The 20965-nt window shown below is 59.9% G+C and overlaps 2 protein-coding genes across 19 annotated transcripts in view; one reads left to right on the top strand and one right to left on the bottom strand.

The window, feature by feature from the left end:
* Window positions 1-20965, bottom strand: part of HNRNPM (heterogeneous nuclear ribonucleoprotein M) — a 263350-nt gene that overhangs the window by 227825 nt on the left and 14560 nt on the right. The gene's annotated exons all lie outside the window — the stretch shown is intronic.
* FBN3 (fibrillin 3) overlaps window positions 1-20965 on the top strand; it is a 47299-nt gene that overhangs the window by 21659 nt on the left and 4675 nt on the right. For 6 of the 11 annotated variants that reach the window (XM_037504844.2, XM_037504845.2, XM_037504842.2 and 3 more), the window contains 32 exons: window positions 1175-1297; window positions 1449-1571; window positions 1986-2111; window positions 2200-2322; window positions 3039-3161; window positions 3513-3674; window positions 4441-4509; window positions 5150-5275; window positions 5865-5990; window positions 6357-6506; window positions 7759-7830; window positions 8533-8658; window positions 8903-9028; window positions 9344-9469; window positions 9807-9923; window positions 11018-11146; window positions 11606-11725; window positions 12622-12747; window positions 13610-13762; window positions 13971-14036; window positions 14223-14348; window positions 14823-14942; window positions 15064-15186; window positions 15855-15989; window positions 16146-16271; window positions 17107-17313; window positions 18041-18166; window positions 18751-18873; window positions 19060-19176; window positions 19842-19970; window positions 20068-20187; window positions 20655-20889. In XM_037504844.2, the coding sequence (XP_037360741.1) occupies window positions 1175-1297; window positions 1449-1571; window positions 1986-2111; window positions 2200-2322; window positions 3039-3161; window positions 3513-3674; window positions 4441-4509; window positions 5150-5275; window positions 5865-5990; window positions 6357-6506; window positions 7759-7830; window positions 8533-8658; window positions 8903-9028; window positions 9344-9469; window positions 9807-9923; window positions 11018-11146; window positions 11606-11725; window positions 12622-12747; window positions 13610-13762; window positions 13971-14036; window positions 14223-14348; window positions 14823-14942; window positions 15064-15186; window positions 15855-15989; window positions 16146-16271; window positions 17107-17313; window positions 18041-18166; window positions 18751-18873; window positions 19060-19176; window positions 19842-19970; window positions 20068-20187; window positions 20655-20889 (4099 nt within the window). Of the gene's footprint in view, window positions 1-1174; window positions 1298-1448; window positions 1572-1985; window positions 2112-2199; window positions 2323-3038; window positions 3162-3512; window positions 3675-4440; window positions 4510-5149; window positions 5276-5864; window positions 5991-6356; window positions 6507-7758; window positions 7831-8532; window positions 8659-8902; window positions 9029-9343; window positions 9470-9806; window positions 9924-11017; window positions 11147-11605; window positions 11726-12621; window positions 12748-13609; window positions 13763-13970; window positions 14037-14222; window positions 14349-14822; window positions 14943-15063; window positions 15187-15854; window positions 15990-16145; window positions 16272-16785; window positions 16888-17106; window positions 17314-18040; window positions 18167-18750; window positions 18874-19059; window positions 19177-19841; window positions 19971-20067; window positions 20188-20654; window positions 20890-20965 lie in introns of those variants that run through there. The other 5 variants (XM_037504839.2, XM_054692985.1, XM_037504841.2 and 2 more) reach the window with 5 other exon arrangements.

The following is a 20965-nucleotide window of genomic DNA, read 5'->3' as shown; positions in this document are numbered from 1 at the left end:
CTGCAGCGGCTCAGGCATGGGGGAGGGGGTGTCCCAGACGCTGGGAAGACCACCCCAGACTCCCACTGGGGACCCTGCATCAAGTGCTCTGGGCTTCACTTAAATGGCAGAGCAGGGAGCCCTGGAGCCCCAAGTGTCCCCAGCATTGTCTCCAAATCATGCAGGCCCGGCCATGCCAGGACCAGTGTGTCCACATCCCAGCATTTGGCTTAGCTCCCCAGGCCTGCTCACTATTGACCCCAACTCTGGTGGCTTAGAACCGCAGAGGTTGACCCTTGAGGATATCAGAAGTCTGATACCCAGGCAGGGGTTCCTTCTGGGGCTCGGCCAGCGAGTGAGCCCACGTTTGTCTCTGGTGGTGGCCCCGTCTGTTCTTGACTTTCCTTGGCTTACAGACGTGTCACTTCTGTGCCCATTGTCACCTACAGGTCTTTGTGTCTGTGTCGAATCTCCCGTCATTGAATTAGGGTTCCTCTAAGCCAGGATGACCTCGTCTTAACTTGGTCACCTCTGCAAAGTCCCTGCTTCCTAATGAGGTCCATTCCTAGATTTTGGAAGTTAGGACTTGAACATACCTTTGGGGGGAGGGCACAATTCTACGCAGTATGACTCTTAGTTGTAATTAATTAATGAAAATGTGCTAGAATCAAACATTATGTAACAGAGCATCAAACCCATGACTTCTTCGAGACTGTTGGTGTTATCAAATTTTCTTTTAAAAAACTTCCATGAAAGTCAAAATAGGAGGACTGTAGAGAAATACTCACTAAATAGCAGTTCACTTAGGTGCTGTGTGGGTGGCAGGGGTTGGAAGGGGGGTGCAGAATTGGCTGAGGATTGGAAATGCCTCTTTAGAAGGAAATCCTGCCGGAGACAGTCACTCTTAACATCTACCCTAAGTCTCTCGTGCTGCATTTGAGATTTTTTTTTTTTTTCCCCTGAGGACTGCTGGCCATCTCACCTTGGATTTGGGGGTTTCTTCTTGGGCTCTGGGTGAGGTGGAAGTGCTTTCTGGGCCACTGGCCCCTTCCCGGGGAGGGTCTCCACACTGTCCCCTGCTACTGCTCTGAGTTTGCCCACCCTGCACCTGCAGCCTTGTTTCTAGCAGTGCAGCCTTCAGGGGGTGCTGTCTTCCACCTCCTGCCCCTCCTGTGACTGGTCCTTCTCCTCCTAGATGTGGATGAGTGTGAGCTTGGTGGGCATGGCTGTGATGGGCACGCCTCCTGCCTCAATACCCCCGGGAGTTTCAGCTGCAGGTGCCAGCTAGGCTGGGAGGGGAATGGCTTCAAATGCCATGGTGAGTCCTGGAGGTAGGAGGTGTGGGGGCTGGTGGAGTTGGCTGGGCCCAGGGGTGTCTCCAGGATCGTTTCGAGCTGAGATTGGAGGGTCTGCCTCCCTGCAGCCCCCAGCATGCACTCCTGGGGTGTGTGGGGCTCTGTCTCCCGCAGACCTGGATGAATGTGCCTTCCAGAAGCACCCGTGCAGTGCAAGAGCCGACTGCCTCAATGTCCCCGGCTCCTACCGCTGCACTTGCCGCCCGGGCTTCCTCGGAGACGGATTCTCCTGCGAAGGTGATGCTGGGAGGGGTAGGAGGGCAGCAAGGGTCCTGGGGACAGCCAGTGGGCTGGATCCTGAGGCGGCTGTGGCCATCAGCTGGCTTCCGACTTGTGCTGACCCCCCTCTGCTTTTAGGGTGCTGAAGGGCGTGCCCTGGTGGCGCGTGGGTCAGGCCGAGTCTGGGGCCACCTTCCACCCTGGACTCTGGGGCCCTCTGGGAGGAGGAGCGCTTGTTTGCTTCCTGGAGACCCTTGAAACCTGAGTGCCAGGTCCCCTGTCCCCTCACTGGCTCTACTTGGTCCTGACTCCCCCAGTCAGGGTCTGAGCTCCCAGTGCTACTTGTGAGCCCCCTCGGCCCCGGGGACAGCGAAGGGTCTGAGGGCCGAGGGTGGCCAGCCGGCCCAGCCTCTGCCTCTCGGGGTCGCGCAGACAGGGACGAATGTGCCGAGGACATGGACCTCTGCGAGCATGGCCAGTGCCTCAACGTCCCCGGCGGGTTCCGCTGTGAGTGCGAGATGGGCTTCGACCGCACAGAGGACCTCCGGGCCTGCCGGGGTGAGTGGGGGGCTCGGGTGGCGCCCAGAACGAGGGCCTGGGGCCCCGGCTTGGCGTTCGGCAGGTCGCTGACCCGGGGTCCTCGCAGACGTGGACGAGTGTGTCCTCGGGGACGTCTGCCTGTTCGGGAGCTGCGAGAACCTGCCGGGGGCCTTCCGCTGCGCCTGCCGTCAGGGCTACGAGCTGGACCGCGGTGGCGCCAACTGCACGGGTGAGGGGCCGGCGGGGGTCGGGGGCAGGGGGCACGGCCCACCCCTCCGTGCTTCTCTCAGCCGTGTGCTCCGGTGGGGGCTGGTGCCCCATCATTTCAAACGTGCCCCCGCTGATCCCTGTTCCCTTTGGCCTCCGTCACGAGTGTCATCTCCTGAGTGCGTGCAGGGGCGGGGAGGCCTGTCCTGCCGCCCGGGCGCCCCGCCTGTGTGACGCCTGCGTGCCCCGCCGGGTGTGAGACTTTCTCGGGGACTGAAGTGAATGGTTGTAAATGTTTCTGGCCCGTGGCCGGGTGGCTCTGTCAGGTGGGCACAGCTGTGCGTGGCCCCATGGTGGACATGGATGTGGACAGACAGGGTAGCTGGGGCAGCCGTGCCGAGTGCAGACGGGCAGGGGCCAGAGCCGGCCCGGGGCTTGCCAGGCCCTGGCTGACAGCACGTTCGAAATGTAGGTTTTGGTGTTGGTGCTGGATGTGTGTCGGCTGCGGGGATGCTGCAACAGGGAGACGAGGGGCAAACCTCCGTGCCATGAGAACAGAGCAGGGGAGGGGCCCGGTGGGGCAGGCCCGGAGGCCCCTGTCCCCTCTGGCTGGCTGTCGAGAGGAGGGCGCGGCCTCACCCTGCAGCCTGGCCCTAGCGTTGAGGGCTGCAGCTTCCCAGCAGCAGGCGGGAGGGAGGGGGTCAGGAGGACCCCCGCTGAGGGAGCCTCCACCTGCAGACGTCGATGAGTGCATGGACCCCGTGAGCTGCATCAACGGCCTGTGCGTCAACACTCCTGGCAGCTACCTCTGCAACTGCCCCCAGGATTTTGAGCTGAACCCCAGCGGGGTGGGCTGTGTGGGTGAGTACGCACTCGGCTCCAACTGGGGCTGGGAGGGCGGGGGTCAGGGATGGTGGGTGGGGCTGGGCCTGCATTGCCCTGGCTTGTCCACCTGTTTAAATCCACCTGCTCCTGACAAACGCAACCTTTACTGGCCCCTGTCAGAGTGGTGGCCCCTGTCACCTGTTAGGCGCGCGCGCACACACACAGACATACACAAAGTCACATATGCACAGAATAACAGCTGTGCACAGGCACACACACACCCACAGTTGCGTGCCTAGCTGCACACACTGTTACACATACAGGTGCAAACTCACACACACCAGTTCTCCTCTGTCCCTTGCTGACTGACCCTTTCTGCCGGTTCAGACACCCGGGTCGGCAACTGTTTCTTGGACACACATGGCCGAGGGGATGGTGGTGTTTCCTGCGGTGCTGAGATTGGGTTTGGCATCACCCGAGCCTCCTGCTGTTGCTCCCTGGGCCGGGCCTGGGGCAACCCCTGTGAGCTGTGCCCGATGGCCAACACCAGTGAGTGCTGGGGCAGGGGCGAGCACTGTGGTCCAGGCCTCTGTTGTCTAAGCCTCTCTCCAAGGCCCCTTCCTGCACACTCTTCTCGTGTGTTGTGTTTACTCATCCACTCAGTCATTCAACACACAGAGTTCCTCTGAGTCCTGTGCTAGGGGCTGGGGGCCCAGAACAGGAGGACCCCTGCACCTTGCCCCTCGCCTGTAGACCAGGGGTCCCCAGACCGTGAGCGCAGAGCTCCGGAAGGGTTCGTCTCAGGAACAGTGATGACTCAGGAGAAAGTTGTGGAGGGGACAGAGTAAGGTAAAGGCTTCCCAGGGCAGGAGGCTTCAATGAGGCTTTGAAGGATGAATAGAAGTTTTCCAGGCAAAGTAAGGAGAAGGGTGTGCAACACTGTGGGAACAGCATGTCTCAGGTGTGAAACGTGAAGGCATTTGCTCACTTATTCAGGTGTGTGGTGTTTCAATGGGGATTAGATTATGGTCACACTAGCATCTGGTTTGGGGTCAGAAGAAACCCCCTCCCCCAGCTACTGCCATATGATTCATTTGCTCAGGTGTTGAGTGTAAATGCATTTGCAGATACTGGATCCTCGGGACTGGCCAAGGTGTCTTGGCCCCAGGAGGCTGAGGAGGTGAAGGGAGGTAGTTGGTGCAGTAGGGGGTGCAGGACCCGCCCTTGAGCCCTTCTTGGGGACTTCTCCGCCCCCTGCTCTGGGCTCTGCCCCATTCTCCCTGCTAGTCCTCACGAGAGCCCGCCTCTCCCACAGCTGAGTACAGAACCCTGTGCCCGGGCGGCGAGGGCTTCCGGCCCAACCCCACTACTGTCATTCTGGAAGGTGAGTTTCCACCGGCTGCCCTTTCTCACCCCCACCTCACCGCAGTGTGGAGCTGGGCAGTTTTGCGGGGGACAGATCCCCCCACCTGGAAGCCAGACGGCGTGGGGCAAGACCAGACAAGACTACTTCCAGGCGTTCAGCCTCGTCGTCTTCCACCTGTTGGTTTATCGTTCCTCCCCTGCGCCTTCCGCCATCGGTCCATCCACCCACTCACCCACCATGCCCCACCCACCCGTCCCTCCTCCATTCCCATCCGTCCATCTGTCCGTCCGTGCACAGAGGACAATGAGACTGAGAATTTTATCCAGAGGGAAGACGTGATGAGCGGTGGGGAGCCGGGCGAGGCCAAGGGGATGAATTCAGGGTGGCCCTGACCCAAGAGAGTTTGGGTACAGCCTCCACAGTGGGTCCTGCCTGAGCCCTCAGATATCTAACAGCTCCTGGGTATTTTTGTTCCCTATTGTACGATCTTTATAGAAAATAAATAGGACAAAAAACAAGGCAAATGCTGGAAGGCTCTTGGAACTGTTGAAGAAGCCCTGGGCACCACTGCCCTAGGGCACCTAGGGCAGGGTGCAGGTATCCCCCAAGGCCACTGTTCAGGTTTACCTTGCAAGCGTGACCTCCTCACCTTCTGCAGATGTCGACGAGTGCCAGGAGCTCCCGGGGCTGTGCCAGGGTGGCGACTGTGCCAACACCTTTGGCAGCTTCCAGTGCGAGTGCCCACCTGGTTACCACCTCAGCGGAAACACCCGCGTCTGTGCAGGTGAGCACAGACCCTTCTTCCTGCCCCGTCTCCCACCCAGCCTCTCCTCCCGCTCAGATTCTGGGGCCCAAAGTGCTCCCAGGCACCTCCTCTTTCCTTTGCTGCCTGGGTCCCTGGGGAGGGTCTGACACTTCGTAGTCCATCCCCTGCTGTGCTGGCCCTCCCCACCTCCTCCCGCTCACCTCCCACTGCTCAGATATGACCTGGCTTTGCTGTCCACCCTTCACGGAGAGTGCGTGCTGCCCCTGCACTAGAAAATTGACCAGGCTGAGTCCACTTACTTTTCTCAGCGAAACTACTCATGCAGCTCCTCTTCTCACCGAGTCACATCCGGAAGGATCTTCGCCTCACTCTTGGGGATGCTAGAATTACTTCCTGGGCTCAAATCATGTTTTCTCTTAAAAGAAGTGGGATCGTAGTACCTTTATTTTGAAAACTGAATGCCGGACCGTGTCTCTCCGCGTCTCCACGAGGGCTGTACGCTGTAAAGCAACCTTGGAACCCAGCTCAGTCCACACTGAAGGACACCTGGGCTGGGGGTTGGGGACTGTCCCATCACTTCCCGATGGTGCCTCTCCCTCCCCTGCAGACATCGATGAATGCTCCGCCCACCCAGGCATCTGTGGCCCAGGGACCTGTGACAACACCCTGGGGAGCTACACCTGTGTCTGCCCCGCAGAGTACCTGCCTGGCACCGGTGGCCACAGCTGCTTGGGTACAAGTGCCAGGGCTGGGGACTGGCAGTTGGAGAAGCAACCTGGGGGTGGGGGAGGGACTTGAGGAGTCTGTTAGCCTCCAAAGAGGGTGGAGAGGCACATCTGAGGGAGGCGAGAAGGCGAGGGGGTGTCTGAGATGTTGGTGTGGTGGGGCAGGGCCGTCAGCGCGCAGGGCCAGGCTGCCGTGAAGTTTGTCCCGGCTGTGCCCTGCCCAACAAAGGCTAAAATGCCAGGGGCCCGAGTGTGCTGGGAGCGATCAAGCCCGTTGTTTTCGCACGGCTGTGAATGAGCTCCCGTGGCTCGGTCTGTCTGCCGCTGGCTCACGTTTCCCTGCCCTGCCCGCCTCTCCCCAACTCAACTTACAGACATGAGAAGGAACGTCTGCTTCCGGCACTACGGCGGCGCGTGTGAGGACGAGCTGGCCGTCAGCGTGACCCGGAAGACGTGCTGCTGCTCCTACCACGTCGGCCAAGCCTGGAACAGACCCTGCGAGGCCTGCCCCTCCCCCACCAGCTGTGAGTGCCCCTCCCCACCGTCTTCCAGCTCGGCTCTGGCTCTGTGTCTAAGGAGGAATAGCCCCCCCTTAGAGCTCCCCGGTAGTTTCCGTTGCTCTGGGGTGAGCTGAAGAATTCCGCTTGTGTCCCAGTTCATGTATGGAATCAGCACTTCTAGGTGGGCAAGGTGCCTCTCCTTCCACTTTGTAAACTTAGGGGATTCAGAAAGAATCCGTGGGGCTTGCCATTGTGCAAAAGCCCTTGAAGACTCGCAGACAACTGGGGCAGGGGCTGGTGAGTGCCTTGGGTCAGGGAGAAAGGGGAACTGATGCGAGGGACTGGGTCCTCATGAGCTGGGGATGGGCAGACTCGGGCAGGCTCGGGCTGACTGCTGAGATGTCCGCGAGGAAGAAGCAATGTCAGGGAACAGCGTGAGCGAGGGCCCGGAGGCAGGACTGAGCAGGAACCATCCTGGCAGAGTGACCTGGAGGCCAGCCAAGGGGTCAGACACAGCCTCAGACTGGGACAGTGGTTAGAAGTAGGCGTCTGGGGCTTGTAGTTGTGTTAGGACTGTGGCCTCGGGGTGTCTGCCCCCCGACCCGCACTCAGTTCATATATTGAAGCTATAACCGCAACGTGATGGTATTTGGAAGTGGGCAGGTGAGAGGTAATTAGGCCATGTGGGGGATCCCTCGAGGATGGGACTCGTGCCCTTATAAGAGACACAAGCAAGATGCTCTTTGCTGAGTGAGCCCATAGCAAGAGCCAGGAAGCAGGCCTCCACCAGACAGCAGGTTTGCCAGCACCTTGACCTTGGACTTCCCACTCATCTGCTGCCTGGGTTGGGGGGGCTCCGGGGAGCTTGCCTGTGGCTGCCCCGAGTCCTCAAGGCAGAAGTGGACTCTCCCAGGGGGCAGCACAGGGACCAGCACGTGCAAGGGCCCCGGGGCATGCAGAGCCGCACACATCCCTGTGTGCAGCAGCATCAGTGTGATGGGAAAGCCATAAGCGCAGCCGGCAGAAAGGGGGTGCAGGTCCTGAGCCCTCACCTGAAGAGCCGGCGTTCTCCGGGGAGGAGAGGGGGCTGGTGGGTGGAACTCAAAACTCCACGTTGAAGATCGCACCACACAATGCATGGTGACCTTAACCCTCCCGGTGCTGCTCAGTGCGGGAGGAAGAGGGCCCAGGGAGGTTTGGACTGCAGGGGTGGCAGAGACGTCCCCCCAGGGCCCTGGCCTGCAGCCCCGGTATCCCCGCCCTGTCCTCTGCCCAGTGGACTACCAGGTCCTGTGTGGAAACCAGAACCCAGGCTTCGTCACCGACGTCCACACAGGGATGCTGCTTGGTAAGTCACCCCCTGTCCCCTGATCGCCCAGGCGAGGCCTCCCTTTTCCTTCCGCCTTCCCCGGCAGGGGGCATCCTGCCCCACAGTACTTCCCTGTACTACAGAAGCAACAGAGTGTTTCTTATTAAGTTGCTATACTTTTTAAAAATTCTGATGAAATGCACAGAACATGTCGTTTCCCAGCCTCGCTGCTCGTGGGTGTCCAGCTCTGGCTTTAAATGCTCTTGGTGTCGGGCCCCCAGCCCCACCGTCAGCTCAGCTGAAACTGGCCCATGAAACTGGCCCCCTCCCCTCCCCTCCCCAGCCCCGGCTCCCACCTCCTGCCTCCTGAGCAGGCGATGCCTCGAGGGCGCCCCGGAGCGGAATCACACGGGCTCTGTCCCTCCGTGCCTGCTTATCGCACTGGCGCCGTGTCCCCCCGGGGTCGGCTCTCACCGCGGGGGCTTCAGTCCACCAGGCCAGGAGAAGCAGGTCTGCTAGGCCCAGAAAATGTGCATTTTCTAGAAAGATGCTCCCCCACGGACCCTCTCGTCCCTTCCCTCCCCGACGTCGGGCTCTCTCACGCGGCGGATGTGTTTGGCAACAGGATTTTCCGAGCATGTGGTTTGTGTTCACATGTCCCCGACTGCGTGGTCCCTCCGTTGAGGGTCCCCGGAACCCCCCAGGGGCCAGGCTGTCCTGACAGTTGCTGCCTTTCCCCAGACATCGACGAGTGTGGGGAGCTCCCCGCCGTCTGTGCGCGCGGCGTCTGCATCAACCAGTTCGGGAGCTTCCGCTGCGAGTGCTCCCGCGGCTTCCGCTACAGCGGCTCGCTGCTGGCCTGCACAGGTGCTCGCCCTGGGAGCCCCCTGCTCCTCCCCCACCCATGCTCCCTGGAACGTTCTTCATCTATAAACTTGGCTTCCCTGTCCGTTCTGGGGCTGACACCCTCCCAGGGGCTCCCTCACGTCGTCAGCCTCACTGGTTCTGGAGGCTTCCGGAGAGGCCACCTGCTCCGAAGCCCAGGGCTGGGCTTGGGTGGACTCTGGCAGGAAGGGCTACTCCCTAACCCCCTCGCTGGCCTGTCGCTCAGATGTGGACGAGTGTGCCAGTGCGCAGAGCCCCTGCCCGCGCAGCGCCAAGTGCGTCAACGTCCCGGGCAGCTACCACTGCACGTGTGCCCGCGGGTACAAGCTGTCACCGGGAGGGGCCTGTGTGGGTAAGCAGGGGGCCCGAAGGACACAGTTTGGGGATGAGGGGTGGGGTACAGGACAAAACCAGGCTCTCTTCACTCTGACATGGTAGGTGCAACTGGCGGGCCTTTGTCCTGGCTATGCGGGGCGGGCGTGCAAAAGGCTAGTGTGAGTGTGCGGGGATGGGGAAGGCTGAGCGTGGTGCTGGCAGTTCGGGGCCCTGACAGTATCTTAAGTGGGGGGCTTTCGGGTAGGTTCTGGCTCCCCCATTGCTGCATGCACAGGCTCAATAAACCAGTGGGGGCAGCTCAAGCCCACCTGCCTGCCCCCCTTCTTCTCAGGACAGAACGAGTGTCAGGAGATCCCAGATGTGTGTGGCCACGGCGACTGTGTGGACACTGAGGGCAGCTACACGTGCCTGTGTCACCGTGGTTTCCAGGCCTCTGTGGACCAGGCCCTGTGCGTGGGTGAGTCCTATTCTACTCCTGCTTCACAGGCCAGGCTGCCAAGAGCAGGGGAACCCCTGGGTGGGGTGGGAATGATGCTTCTGTCCATCCTGATTCAGAGTTTGCCAGGTTTGATTCCTGGCAATTAAGACCTTGGTTAAAACTGCCTCCTGACACCTCACATTCTCCATTTGGAAAGTGGGAGCACCAAATAATACCCAGGGTCCTTCCCAGCCATCACCCCCAGGGGTTCCTGCCCATTCACCTGGGCAGAGCTAGCCGCAGGGGCGCAGGCTGGGGCCAGGCCCTCACTGCCAGAGCCATGGGTAAGGCAGGCTCTGGGGATTGGCTCCGGCAGACGTGAATGAGTGTGAGCAGCAGCCATGTGGAAACGGGACCTGCAAGAATGTCGTCGGCTCCTACAGCTGCCTTTGCTTCCCCGGCTTCGTGGCAGCACACGATGGGGACTGTGTAGGTGAGCAGGCGGGGCAAGCAGGTCTCAGTGTCCCCAACTGAAAGCTGCATCCTTGGCTTGAGGGCACTTCTGAAATAAAGTATCTCACCCAGGGATCCTATCAGAAAAAGAACCCCAGGGGTCCCCTATATCCCTTTGATTGTCAGGTTGCCAGGTGCTCTCAAGCTCACATTCAGGTTAGTGGGAGGCAAGTGGGGAGTGTAGAGCAGAAGGTGAAAGCAAGACTTGGGTAGTGTTGTGCTGGCAACTTAGTGCAGTGGCTAAACTACAGTTTCCAACATTAGGTGGTATGAGTCCAAATCCCAGCTGTGCCGCCTGTGTGACTCTAGACAAGTCCCTTCTAACTCTCTGCTTTAGTTTCCTTATCTGTGAAACGGAGATTAATAGCAGTGCCTACCTACTTTGCTTTCAGACCAGGCTTCCAAACAAGAATCCATAGGTCAAGGAAGAAATCATAAGAGAAATTGGAAAATATTTTGAATTAGGGCCTCCCCGGTGGCGCAGCGGTTGAGCGCTGGGTTGCGAAGCTGCCCGCAGCCTCTGTGGCGCCGGTTCGATCCCCGGCTGCTCCCCGGCCACCGGAGGAGGGTCCCACATGGCGCGCAGACCTCTCCTGCCGCCCGCTGCTCCCCTCAGCAGTGTACTTCGGTCCTTCTGCCTGCTCTGCTCCCCGCTCTGGCTCTGGTGAATTCTCTCGCCCTCCCGTGCTTCTGACTGTACCCAGTGCTTGTATAAATAAATAAATAAATAAATCCTTAAAAAACAAACAAATAAATAAATAAAGGGCACCAAACCAATATTTAAAAAAAAAAAATATTTTGAATTAAATGAAAATGAAAACTCAACAAAATTTGCCTGGTGAAGCTAAAGAAGTACCTAGAGGCAAATTCGCAGTATTAAATGCTCCTATTAGACAACATTGGTATCTATTTCAGAGGATAGTTGGAAAGTTAATATACAGAGCCTGGGCACATGAGTGCTCGATAAATCAAAGTCACTGCCATCAACTTACCTTTATTCGGGACAGAAATGCAAGGGAGGCTCAGCCCTCAGATGCTGTGGGGTGACCCCACCTGCCCATCTCCTCTCTGCAGACATAGATGAGTGCACCACCCTGGCAAGGCAGGTGTGCCGATTTGCCCAGTGTCTCAACACAGCTGGTTCCTTCTACTGCCTCTGCCAGGCTGGCTTTGAGCTCACAGCTGATGGGAAGAACTGCATAGGTGAGTCTTGCCACGTTTCTGAAAGCCTTCTTAGCCATGTCCTGGTCCAAGTTTACCTGCAGTGGGCACTTCTGAATCAAAATAGTTCTATTTCATAATCATGCATTTATTTTAAGGTATAAAAAGAAGAAATAAAACCAGTAAGTCACTGTTTCCATAGGGCTTGTTTAGCGTGAGGCTGTTCTGAAAATATAAGTTTTTTGAAATATATAGTAGAGGCTCAAAATGGCTGCCTTGGAAATGGTTAGAGTCTGCAGGTGGCTCAAGAGTAGGAGCCTTGCTCTTTCTCCCCCCAGAGACCACTTGGCTCCTCCCATGACTTTCACCGAGATCCAGAATATCCATATCTAGCTGTCCCCATTGTCGTGAGGCTCAGCCCTGCTCCTGGGTCCAGGATCTCCCCTGAGAGAGCTTGTTTCAGGTCTTCAGCCATAATGCTAGGACCTCTTCTCTCCACAGACACCAACGAGTGTCTCAGCCTTGTGGGAACATGCTTGCCAGGCACTTGCCAAAACCTCGAGGGCTCCTTCCGCTGCATCTGTCCCCCTGGCTTCCAGGTGCAGAGTGACCATTGTGTGGGTGAGTGTCTGGCCCCATCTCCTAGCTTTGAGGCCAGGGAGGTGCTTCTGGGGTTCTGTTTCCCCATCTGTGAAGTGAAAATATCATCTGGGGTCGTGATGAGGGTGGAAATGCACTTATCCCAGCACTCAAAACAGCTCTGTCCACTGTGACTGTGCTTAAAAGGTAGTTCGGGATTCCCAACTCAGGGATTTCTCTCTCTGGGACCCAGAGGCTGCCTTGCAAACCCTATAGTGGGCCTGGCATTACCCCCATGTAGGCGGCGCTCCACTCCATGCGTGGTGTGTTCAAGGACCAGTCTGGCTTGAGCTCCACTGCTGTAGTCGCCGGTTAGGGTGACTTTGTACAGTGTCAGCTAGTGGGTCCAGTCTGGCCTGAGTAGCCAGGTTAGCCTCATACATCGTGGGCTAACGTGGAACATTCTGCCTGACCACGTCTGCTCCATTCATCCACCTGCGCGAGCCTTGTCTGGGCTAACTGGCCGGTCTTGCCTGAGCAGGGGGACTAGCCGCTTCCTCTGGGCTAACCTGGGTTAGTCTGGCCTGACCTCCTCTGGTCTGTGCCATCTGGGCTAGCCTTATACCAGCTGAGCAGCTGAGCTAACTCTGCCCAGTGTCTTCTAAATTTATCTAGTCTCAGTTAGGTTTGCTCAAATGTAGTCTCTAAAGGTGAACTTTTCCTGATTATGACCCCCACCCTGGAGATATCTTCTAGGGAAGATTCCCCCCCTCCTCCCTCTACCCACCGGGTGCTCCAGCTCATACCAGGCCCTGGAGATTCCTGCCCTGCTTCACTCCCCGGAATGGGCCTCCACCCCATGCATCTGCCCTTCCTGACAGCCTCCGCCTTGGAGGAGGTCCTGTTTGCCCCCCACCCACTTGTGTCTGCCCTTCCAGACGTCGACGAGTGTTCACAGGATCCCAACCTCTGCCTCTTTGGCACCTGTACCAACAGCCCTGGCAGCTTCCGGTGCCTCTGCCCAGCTGGTTTTGTCCTTTCTGACAATGGGTACCGTTGCTTTGGTGAGTCTGTGGCCCAGGAGCCATAGGGGTGAGGGAAGAGTCGGGAGGGGGAGTGGGGAAGAGGTGGATCACCCAGAGCGGGGCTGCAGTTTCTTTCAAGGAGCTCTGTCCAGACAGAGGGGCCTCTTGGCCAGAGAGGCCACTTCTGCAGAGGGCTGGCCTGGGCCAGTCTGGGCTAGCCTGGTCTGGTGGCCTTCCTGTTTTGGTCCCAGTTGCCCTACCTGGGCAGGCTTCATTCATTCTGAGCCTGCCGGGAGCACTCTGGGCTGGCTTCGTCCCTGCTGGACTAGCCTCGTGCCGTGCGGGCTAGCCTCACCTAATTTGAGCCAGCCTCGTCTCTCAGGCTAGGGCCAGCAATGTGGAGGGCAGGACAACACCACCAGTAACTGTTGTCCCCATGGTGACAACAGACCCCAGCCTGACCTGAGCACTGCTTAGGCTACAGGGAGTCTGCAGCTAAGGACTTGGGGGTCAGCGTCGAGAAGTTGGGGTCTGACCTTTGGGTTCCTCTGACTCTCTGGAGTCAGTAACTTTGCCCCTCCAGGAAGGGGATTCTGATCCAAGAATAATTGGCTGAATTTGTTTACCTGGCGTGGATGGGTTCCCCCATAGCAGTGAAGGTGGGTTTGCTGGAAGATTCCCTGGCATCGAGCAAAAGCCCGGGCTGGCCCAGGGCTGACCCAGGGCTGACCCAGTGGAGGGCAGATGTCCATCCCTGACCCATCACTACGGCCAGGGGCGGAGTGTTCTGATTGGCTGCAGTAGGGCTGGAGTTGCCCCTTCGCCAGGACTGGGGAGGCTGCCAGGCAAGTGGGCACTGCCGAGGGCCCTTCTGGCATTTCTCTGGAGAATCATCCCACAGACACACGGCAGAGTTTCTGCTTCACCTATTTCGAGGCTGGCGAGTGTCTGGCGCCCAAAGCTTTCAATACCACCAAGGCCCAGTGCTGTTGCAGCAAGAGGCCCGGCCAGGGCTGGAGCCACCCCTGTGAGCTGTGTCCTCCAGAGGGCAGTGGTGAGCGCCCTGCAGCTGGAGGGGGCTGGGGTGCAGGGTCTCTCCGCTGTCCCGTCTCCCCTCTGATTCTGCCTACACCCCCCACCCCCACCCCCGTCTACTCTCCTTTCCCGCCACTCCCCAGCCCGGTCTCCCCTGCCCACATTCAGGGGGTTCCTGGGGACTGCATCTGGCCCTGAACGTCACCCCTTTCCCTCTGTGTGTCCAGCTGCCTTTCAGGAGCTCTGCCCCTTTGGCCACAGGGCAGTCCCGGGCCTGGACAACTCTTGGAGAGGTGAGCACTTTGCCCAATGCCAGGCAGCCCCTCCCGGCCGTCCACCCGTTCTTTCCTGCCCAGCCTGACTGGGCACTGCCTCCGTGGGTGAGACCGGACCCTGCCACCCAGGAGGGAGGAAGAGTGTGACCCCGACTCTGACTGAGGCAGGACGGAGACCTTGCCTGTCACCCCCTATGCCCGCAGATGTGAACGAGTGTGAGGAAAACCCCGGCGTCTGTAACAACGGCCTTTGCGTCAACATGGACGGCTCCTTCCGCTGTGAATGTCCCTTGGGCTACCAGCTGGACTCCACGGGCAGCCGCTGTGTGGGTGAGTGACCAGCCCCCCTGGGGAAGGGACGGGGCAGGCGAGGGCAGGCAGACACCCCCGAGGCAGGATCCTGTCCACAGCCACTGTCACCCCCATGTCCTCTGATTTCTTATGTCCCTTGTTGACTCACTCGCTCACTCACACATTTTCCTATTCATTGACACACTCGTTTGTTCACTTGTTCATGCGTTCACACACTCAGTTACTCCTTCCTTCACTCAGGCACTCTCTTGCTCATTCATTTTCTCCTTCACTTACCATTTATTCGTTTGTTCACTCATTTACTCACTCACCCTCCCGCCCACCCACCCATCCCCTTGCCCCCCACGCACAGTGATCTGGGGCGCGCCTGCTCCGCGGCGGCCTGCAAGCGCGCCAGGTCAGACTGCGGTCCGGCCCGCGCAGTCACCGCGAAGGCAGGCGCGGTGACTGGGGCAGGGGTGCTGTGGGCTGACTCCCTGCCCCCCGCTGCAGACACAGATGAGTGCTCTGTCGGGCATCCCTGCGGGGAGGGCACCTGCACCAACGTCATCGGAGGCTTCGAGTGTGCCTGTGCTGACGGCTTTGAGCCCGGCCCCACGATAACCTGTGAGGGTAGGACCCGGCTGCCCAGGACGTGGCTGTATGATGGGCACGTGGGGGGTGCCCTGAGCCAGGGGGCAGGGGCCTGCCGCCAGGCCCTGCTGCTAGCCAGCACCCCCACCGGCCTCCCCAGACATTGACGAGTGCGCCCAGAACCCCCTGCTCTGCGCCTTCCGCTGCCACAACACTGAGGGCTCCTATGTGTGCACCTGCCCAGCTGGCTATGCCCTGCGGGAGGACGGGGCCATGTGCCAAGGTAGGGCAAGGACAGGCAGGGCCTGGGGCTCTCCACTTCTTGGTCCTGCGAGAAGGGCCTGTGCGTCTGAGGGTGGGAACAGGCGATCGTGACAGGGAGGGCTGAGCTGGGTGAGTGGGCAGTGGCCACTTGGTCTGCTGGCAGCCTTGTCTGTGTGAAAATGGGGTGCTAGCTGCCCCCGGGAGCCCAGGTCTAACAGTGTGGGTGTGACCTGGAAATCTCTCCCCTGGGGGCCGGACGTGCCCTGAACGGGGTGGAACAGCGGGGAAAGCAGTTGGTTTCCCAGAGCCACGTGGTGGTTTCTGGAGACATTTAGTTGTTGTTCGAGCTGGGGGAGAGGACTGTTACCCGTGTCGGGGCAGGGATGCCGCTGAGAAACCCTGGGCCAGGACTTGGTTCTGCAGGGCTGTTTCAAGTCGGTGCTCCATGGAGCATGGGCGAAGGCCACGCAGGGTCACAGACCCTAATGTGGGCAGGAGCTCCGTGTTTGGGGTGCTTCTGACCCCTCTGGCTTTCCAGGAGGCCTGGCCTGGGTGGAGGAGGGATGGGCGGAGCTGCAGGGACCTCTCTCTAGCCCCACTGAGGCCACTGGGGTGGGGTCCAGGCCTCCACGGCTAGAGCTGGCCGCGGGGCCTGGACTTGGCCGCCACCATCCCTGACCGCCGTAGATGTGGACGAGTGCGCTGACGGGCGGCAGGACTGCCGCGCCCGGGGCATGCTGTGCAAGAACCTCATTGGCACCTTCGCTTGCGTCTGCCCCCCGGGCCTGAAGCCCCAGCCTGGCTCCGGGGAGGGCTGCATAGGTACGGGGGTGCTCCGGGGGTATAGGGATCCCCACTGAGGGGAGAGGTCAAAGCAAGAGGTGTGAGCAGACCTGGAGGGGGGCCTTCCAAGCTGTGGGAGGCTGGCTCGGGGACTCTTCCCACCCACCCCAGCCTGTCTCAACCCTCCCCACTCAGATGACGACGAGTGTCAAGCCCAGCCCGGCCTCTGCGCCAACGGCCACTGTGTCAACACGGTGGGCAACTTCCGGTGCAGCTGTGACGAGGGCTTCCGGCCCAGCCCCACTCTCACTGAGTGCCTTGGTGAGTGGGGCCAGGCCAGGCGCGGTGGGTACAGACGCCCGTTGCCGCCTGGGAGCTCCTTGAGGCGGGGATGGGGCCTGGGGCACTGAGGGGTAACAGCCGATTCAGATACATGGGTCGACCGTAGACCTCCGCTCTTCAGCCCGACACCCCGGGAGCAGACCTCCCTCCTCCCCTGCTCTCTCCTCCCCCTCACATCTCTCACACCCAGGCACAGCCTGGCCCGCCTCAGGTTCGCCGCTTGCTGGGGCTAAATTTGTGCCATCTGCCCTGTGACTTGTCTGTCCCTGTCCCCAGAGTCCTCGCCCTTCCCCTTCACTCTCCCCTGCCTCCAGCACGGCCCCACCCACAGCTTCAGGCCAGATGTGCGTATCCAGCTGCCTCCCAGAAGCCCACCCCCCATATGGTTGACGCCAAAGCAAGTTCAGATTCTTTGCCTCAAGCCCCTGGACGTCACCCTCTGCTCTGTCCCCACTGTCTGTTCTGGACGCCACCACCCTTGCTTCCTCCCCAGTGTCTCCGACCTCGGTGCGGCCCTTGACCAGTCATTCTCTCCATGGCCAGACAGATACCACCTTTGGCCCTTTAGGAGGCTTCTGGCATCTGTAGCCCAGAGGTATCTTTGATCTTTGGGGCTGCAGCCTCTGCCGTGACCCCAGGCCCAAGCCAGAGGGGGTGTCTGACCATGCTAGTCCTCAGTGACTACGATTCCGCCCTGGCACGTGCACAGGCATGTCAGCGACGTGTGGGACCTGGGTGCCGCAGTGCCTGGAGGGCCCAGGGGCAGGGGGCCTGGACGCCACGTTTCTCCCCCAGCCCTGCCCGTTCTCCGCAGATATCCGCCAGGGGCCCTGCTTCTCTGAGCTGCTGCAGGCTGCGTGCCAGGCCCAGGCCAGCGGCGGCGAGGCTGTCACCTGGGCGGAGTGCTGCTGTGGGGGCGGCCGTGGCTGGGGCCCCCTCTGTGAGCTCTGTCCCCTGCCCAGCACCGCCGCCTACAGGAAGCTGTGTCCCCACGGCGCAGGCTACACGGCAGAGGGCCGAGGTGGGTGGTTCTGCCCGCAGTCAGGAGCCGCACGCCTGGGGTGGAGGGGGCGGGAACCAGGACCCCTGCTGCTCTGCGTGTGACCTTGGTGCACTTGGGTGCACGGACTCGTTAATGAGCGTGTGCAAGTGTGTGGGCTGGTGCACATTCCCCATGTGCAAGCGGCTAATGAACACGTGGCGGTGAGCGTGCGCGTGCTCGTCCTTGTGTGTGAGTCTCTGGGGCATGTGCTGGTGAGCACAGCAGCTCGCTGGGTGCTGGGTGCTGGGTGAGGCACACGAGCCCGTGGGTGAGTGAGCGGACTGAGCCCGTCTGCATGCTGTGGGTGTGTCTGTGAGCAAGAGTGAGTGTATCTGCACGAGCACATCGTTGAGGCGAGGGGGCCTTCCCAGGTGGTCAGTGATGACAGGTGGGGCTGGGAAGGAAGTGCCTTTTCCAGGGTGTGCCTGGGGGACAGAGGAGCCTCTTGTGTGTGATTTTGCAGGAGCACAAGTGTGTCCCTGTGTGTGAGTGTCCTGAGATGTCCTGGCAAGGCTGTGGGGTGGCGCGTGTCTGCCAGGCTGTCCTCAGTGCCCAGGCTGGGCAGCTTTGTCCGTGTGTCCTGCTAGCCGAGGGCAGAGGCCCCCAGGATTGAGGGGGAGCAGGGGCTCCAGGGGAGGCTGATGGGCAAAAGGGGGCACCCCACTGCCTGCATTGCCCTAGCCGCTCCCTGATTGTCTATCCCCAGACGTGGACGAGTGTCACATGCTCCCTGGGCTATGCCACCACGGGGAGTGCATCAACAGCCTCGGCGCCTTCCACTGCCACTGCCAGGCCGGGTATGCGCCAGACGCCGCTGCCACAGCCTGCCTGGGTGAGCCCCTGGCCCCTGCCCCCTGACCCAGCCCAGCCCCTGCACATGGTGACTGACCTACACTTCTGTGGGGCCCTCCAGTTTGCAACACCTTGTTTCCCTTTACAAAGTGATGCCCATTCCATAAAGAAAGCTGAGAACGAGGAAATCGTAGCAAAGCATCTGAGGTCCTTCCCCCACCTCAACCCCACTGGGGCCATTTTCCTCCAGCTGTTTTGTTTATCTGAAGATTTTTAGTCACATTGTGCAGCATCTAGGTCAGAGGTCAGCAAACTCCTTCACACAGGTAGAACCTGAGCCTGCGCATAATTGTGTTAATAAAGTTTTATTGGCACACAGCCGTGCTTGTTCCTTACTGTCTGTGATTGCTTTACTGCTACCAAGGCAGAGTCAGACTTGTGACTGAGATCATGTGTTCTGCAGAGCCAAACATATTTACTCTCTGGCTTTTTATAGAAAAGGGCCAGTTCCTTATGTAAGTCACAGATTCTGAATGCCTAGGGTCTGGGAAGGAGGCCTCAGCAGGGCCTGGGTGAGCCCCCAGGAGTGTGTCTGACCCCCCTGCGTGCCATCGCCCCCTCTAGATGTCGATGAGTGCAGCCAGACCCCCAAGCCATGTGCCTTCCTGTGCAAAAACACGGAGGGCAGTTTCCTGTGCGCCTGCCCCCGAGGCTATGTGCTGGCGGAGCCCGGCAGGACCTGCAGAGGTGCCACCCTCCCGCCCTGCCTGCACCCCTCCCCATCATGCCCCATGGGGGTCTGTCCCCATGCCCCAGGCTGCCCCAGGCTGCCCCTCCTCCCTGCATGTGTGGGCACCATCTCTAAGGTCACTCCCAGGAGGCCCCGGCACTGGCCGGGCCTGTTCTGAACGCACTGGGCCGTCTGTGCCGCAGACCTGGATGAGTGCGCCTCCAGGCAGCACAACTGCCAGTTCTTCTGCGTCAATACCGTCGGCGCCTTCACCTGCCGCTGTCCCCCTGGCTTCACGCAGCGCCACCAGGCCTGCCTCGGTGAGTCCCGCCTTCAAGCAGCGGTTCTTTTGTGACCCCAGCCTTCATTTGTTTCTGAACCAAGTGAGTAGCCAGTGCCCAGTGTGTGCTGGGCGTGCGGGCGCGAGGGTGATCCTTGTTTGCACATGTCCCGATGCCATCAGGCTCCCTCCTTTCCCTAAGGACCTGGGAGGCCCGCCCTCAGGAGTCCCTCTGATCTTGGTGTAGGACATTCACCCTTGGGTCTTCTGGCCTGGGGAACAGGATCTCCCCTAAGGGATGAGTCCAGGGAACAGTGGTCCCAATCAGGTTAATTAATTAATTAAATAATTCTCACAAAACCACAGTGAAGTGGGTCTGATCATCTCCATGCTACCACTGAGGAAACTGAGGCCCAGAGAGAGCAAGTGGCTCCAGGTCATGCAGCTCTAAGGTGGTACAGATGAGATTCACACAAAGCCGTGTGTGTGTGTGTGTGTGTGTGAGAGAGAGAGAGAGAGAGAGAGAGAGAGAGAGAGAGATCTCAAATGCCAGAGGCAGTTCTGTGAGGTGGGAACCATTCTGGATCTCATTTCACAGAGGGGAAACTGAGGCACGAGCAGGTAAGCCACACTGTGGATCAGCTGGTGGTGGGCCCCGACTGTGGTGCCGGCACGAATTCCCTAACTGCTCTCTGTCCACTGCAGACAATGACGAGTGCTTGGCCCGGCCCGGCCTGTGTGGTGCCCACGGGCGCTGCCACAACACCCCAGGCAGCTTCAGATGTGAGTGCTCCCAAGGCTTCACCCTGGGCAGCTCCGGCCATGGCTGCGAAGGTAGCGCCAGCCCTTGGGTGGGGCTCAGCCCGGGGGTGTTGCTGAGGGCCTCTGATGTACCCATTCTCTCCCTCTGCCCCCTCCCTCTGTCTCACAGATGTGGATGAATGTAATGGGCCCCATCGCTGCCAGCACGGTTGTCAGAACGAACTAGGGGGCTACCGCTGCAGCTGCCCCCAGGGCTTCACGCAGCACTCCCAGTGGGGCCAGTGTGTGGGTGAGTGGTGGGGCTGGGAGGAACCCGGTTCTCCACTAAAATCTGTCCAGAGTAGGCAATTAGGAACGACTTCCTGAGGGATATGTCACGAGCACCACTGTGTAGAGGTCAGTGGGCTATCCTGCGTGGTAGCGAGTCCTCTACTGCCAGGGAGACTGGGGAGTTAGGGGGTGCAGAGCCAGCACAGCCCCCTCAACAAATGACAGTTTCCAGTGTCAGTCGGTGAGCAACTTGGTTCCAGATCAGCTCACAATGTAGGACTTTGGGGAAATTTTAGGACTATTTGAAGGAATTTCAGGGCTAGGGGTGGGGCAGTGTGAAGGCGTGTAAGGGGGGTGCAGACCAAGCCCGAGGACACGGGAGGCGGTGACAGCAGCCTGAGCTGTGAAGGAGGAACCGAGTGGGGAGAGGATGCCACGGCTGTCTGCTGCCCCCACCGTGTCCTCCCTTCCCCCTCCCACCCGCAGATGAAAATGAGTGCGTCCTGTCGCCCGAGGCCTGTGGCAGCGCCTCCTGCCACAACACCCTGGGGGGCTTCCGCTGCGTCTGCCCCTCCGGCTTCGACTTCGACCAAGCCCTGGGGGGTTGCCAGGACGTGGACGAGTGTGCCACGCGGGGCGGCCCCTGCAGCTACAGCTGCACCAACACCCCCGGTGGCTTCCTGTGTGGCTGCCCCCGAGGCTACTTCCGGGCTGGACAAGGGTGAGGCTCTGGGAGCGAAATGGACATACACACTTGAACCCCACAAGCGTGAGCACATGTGGGCCCCAGAGGCCAG

Source organism: Talpa occidentalis, unplaced genomic scaffold (assembly GCF_014898055.3).
Source record: "Talpa occidentalis isolate TD23 unplaced genomic scaffold, MPIMG_talOcc4v2.1 talOcc4.12, whole genome shotgun sequence".
Lineage (NCBI taxonomy): Eukaryota > Metazoa > Chordata > Mammalia > Eulipotyphla > Talpidae > Talpa > Talpa occidentalis.
Note: the sequence above shows the minus strand (reverse complement) of the source record. Positions and strands in the feature narration are given on the sequence as shown.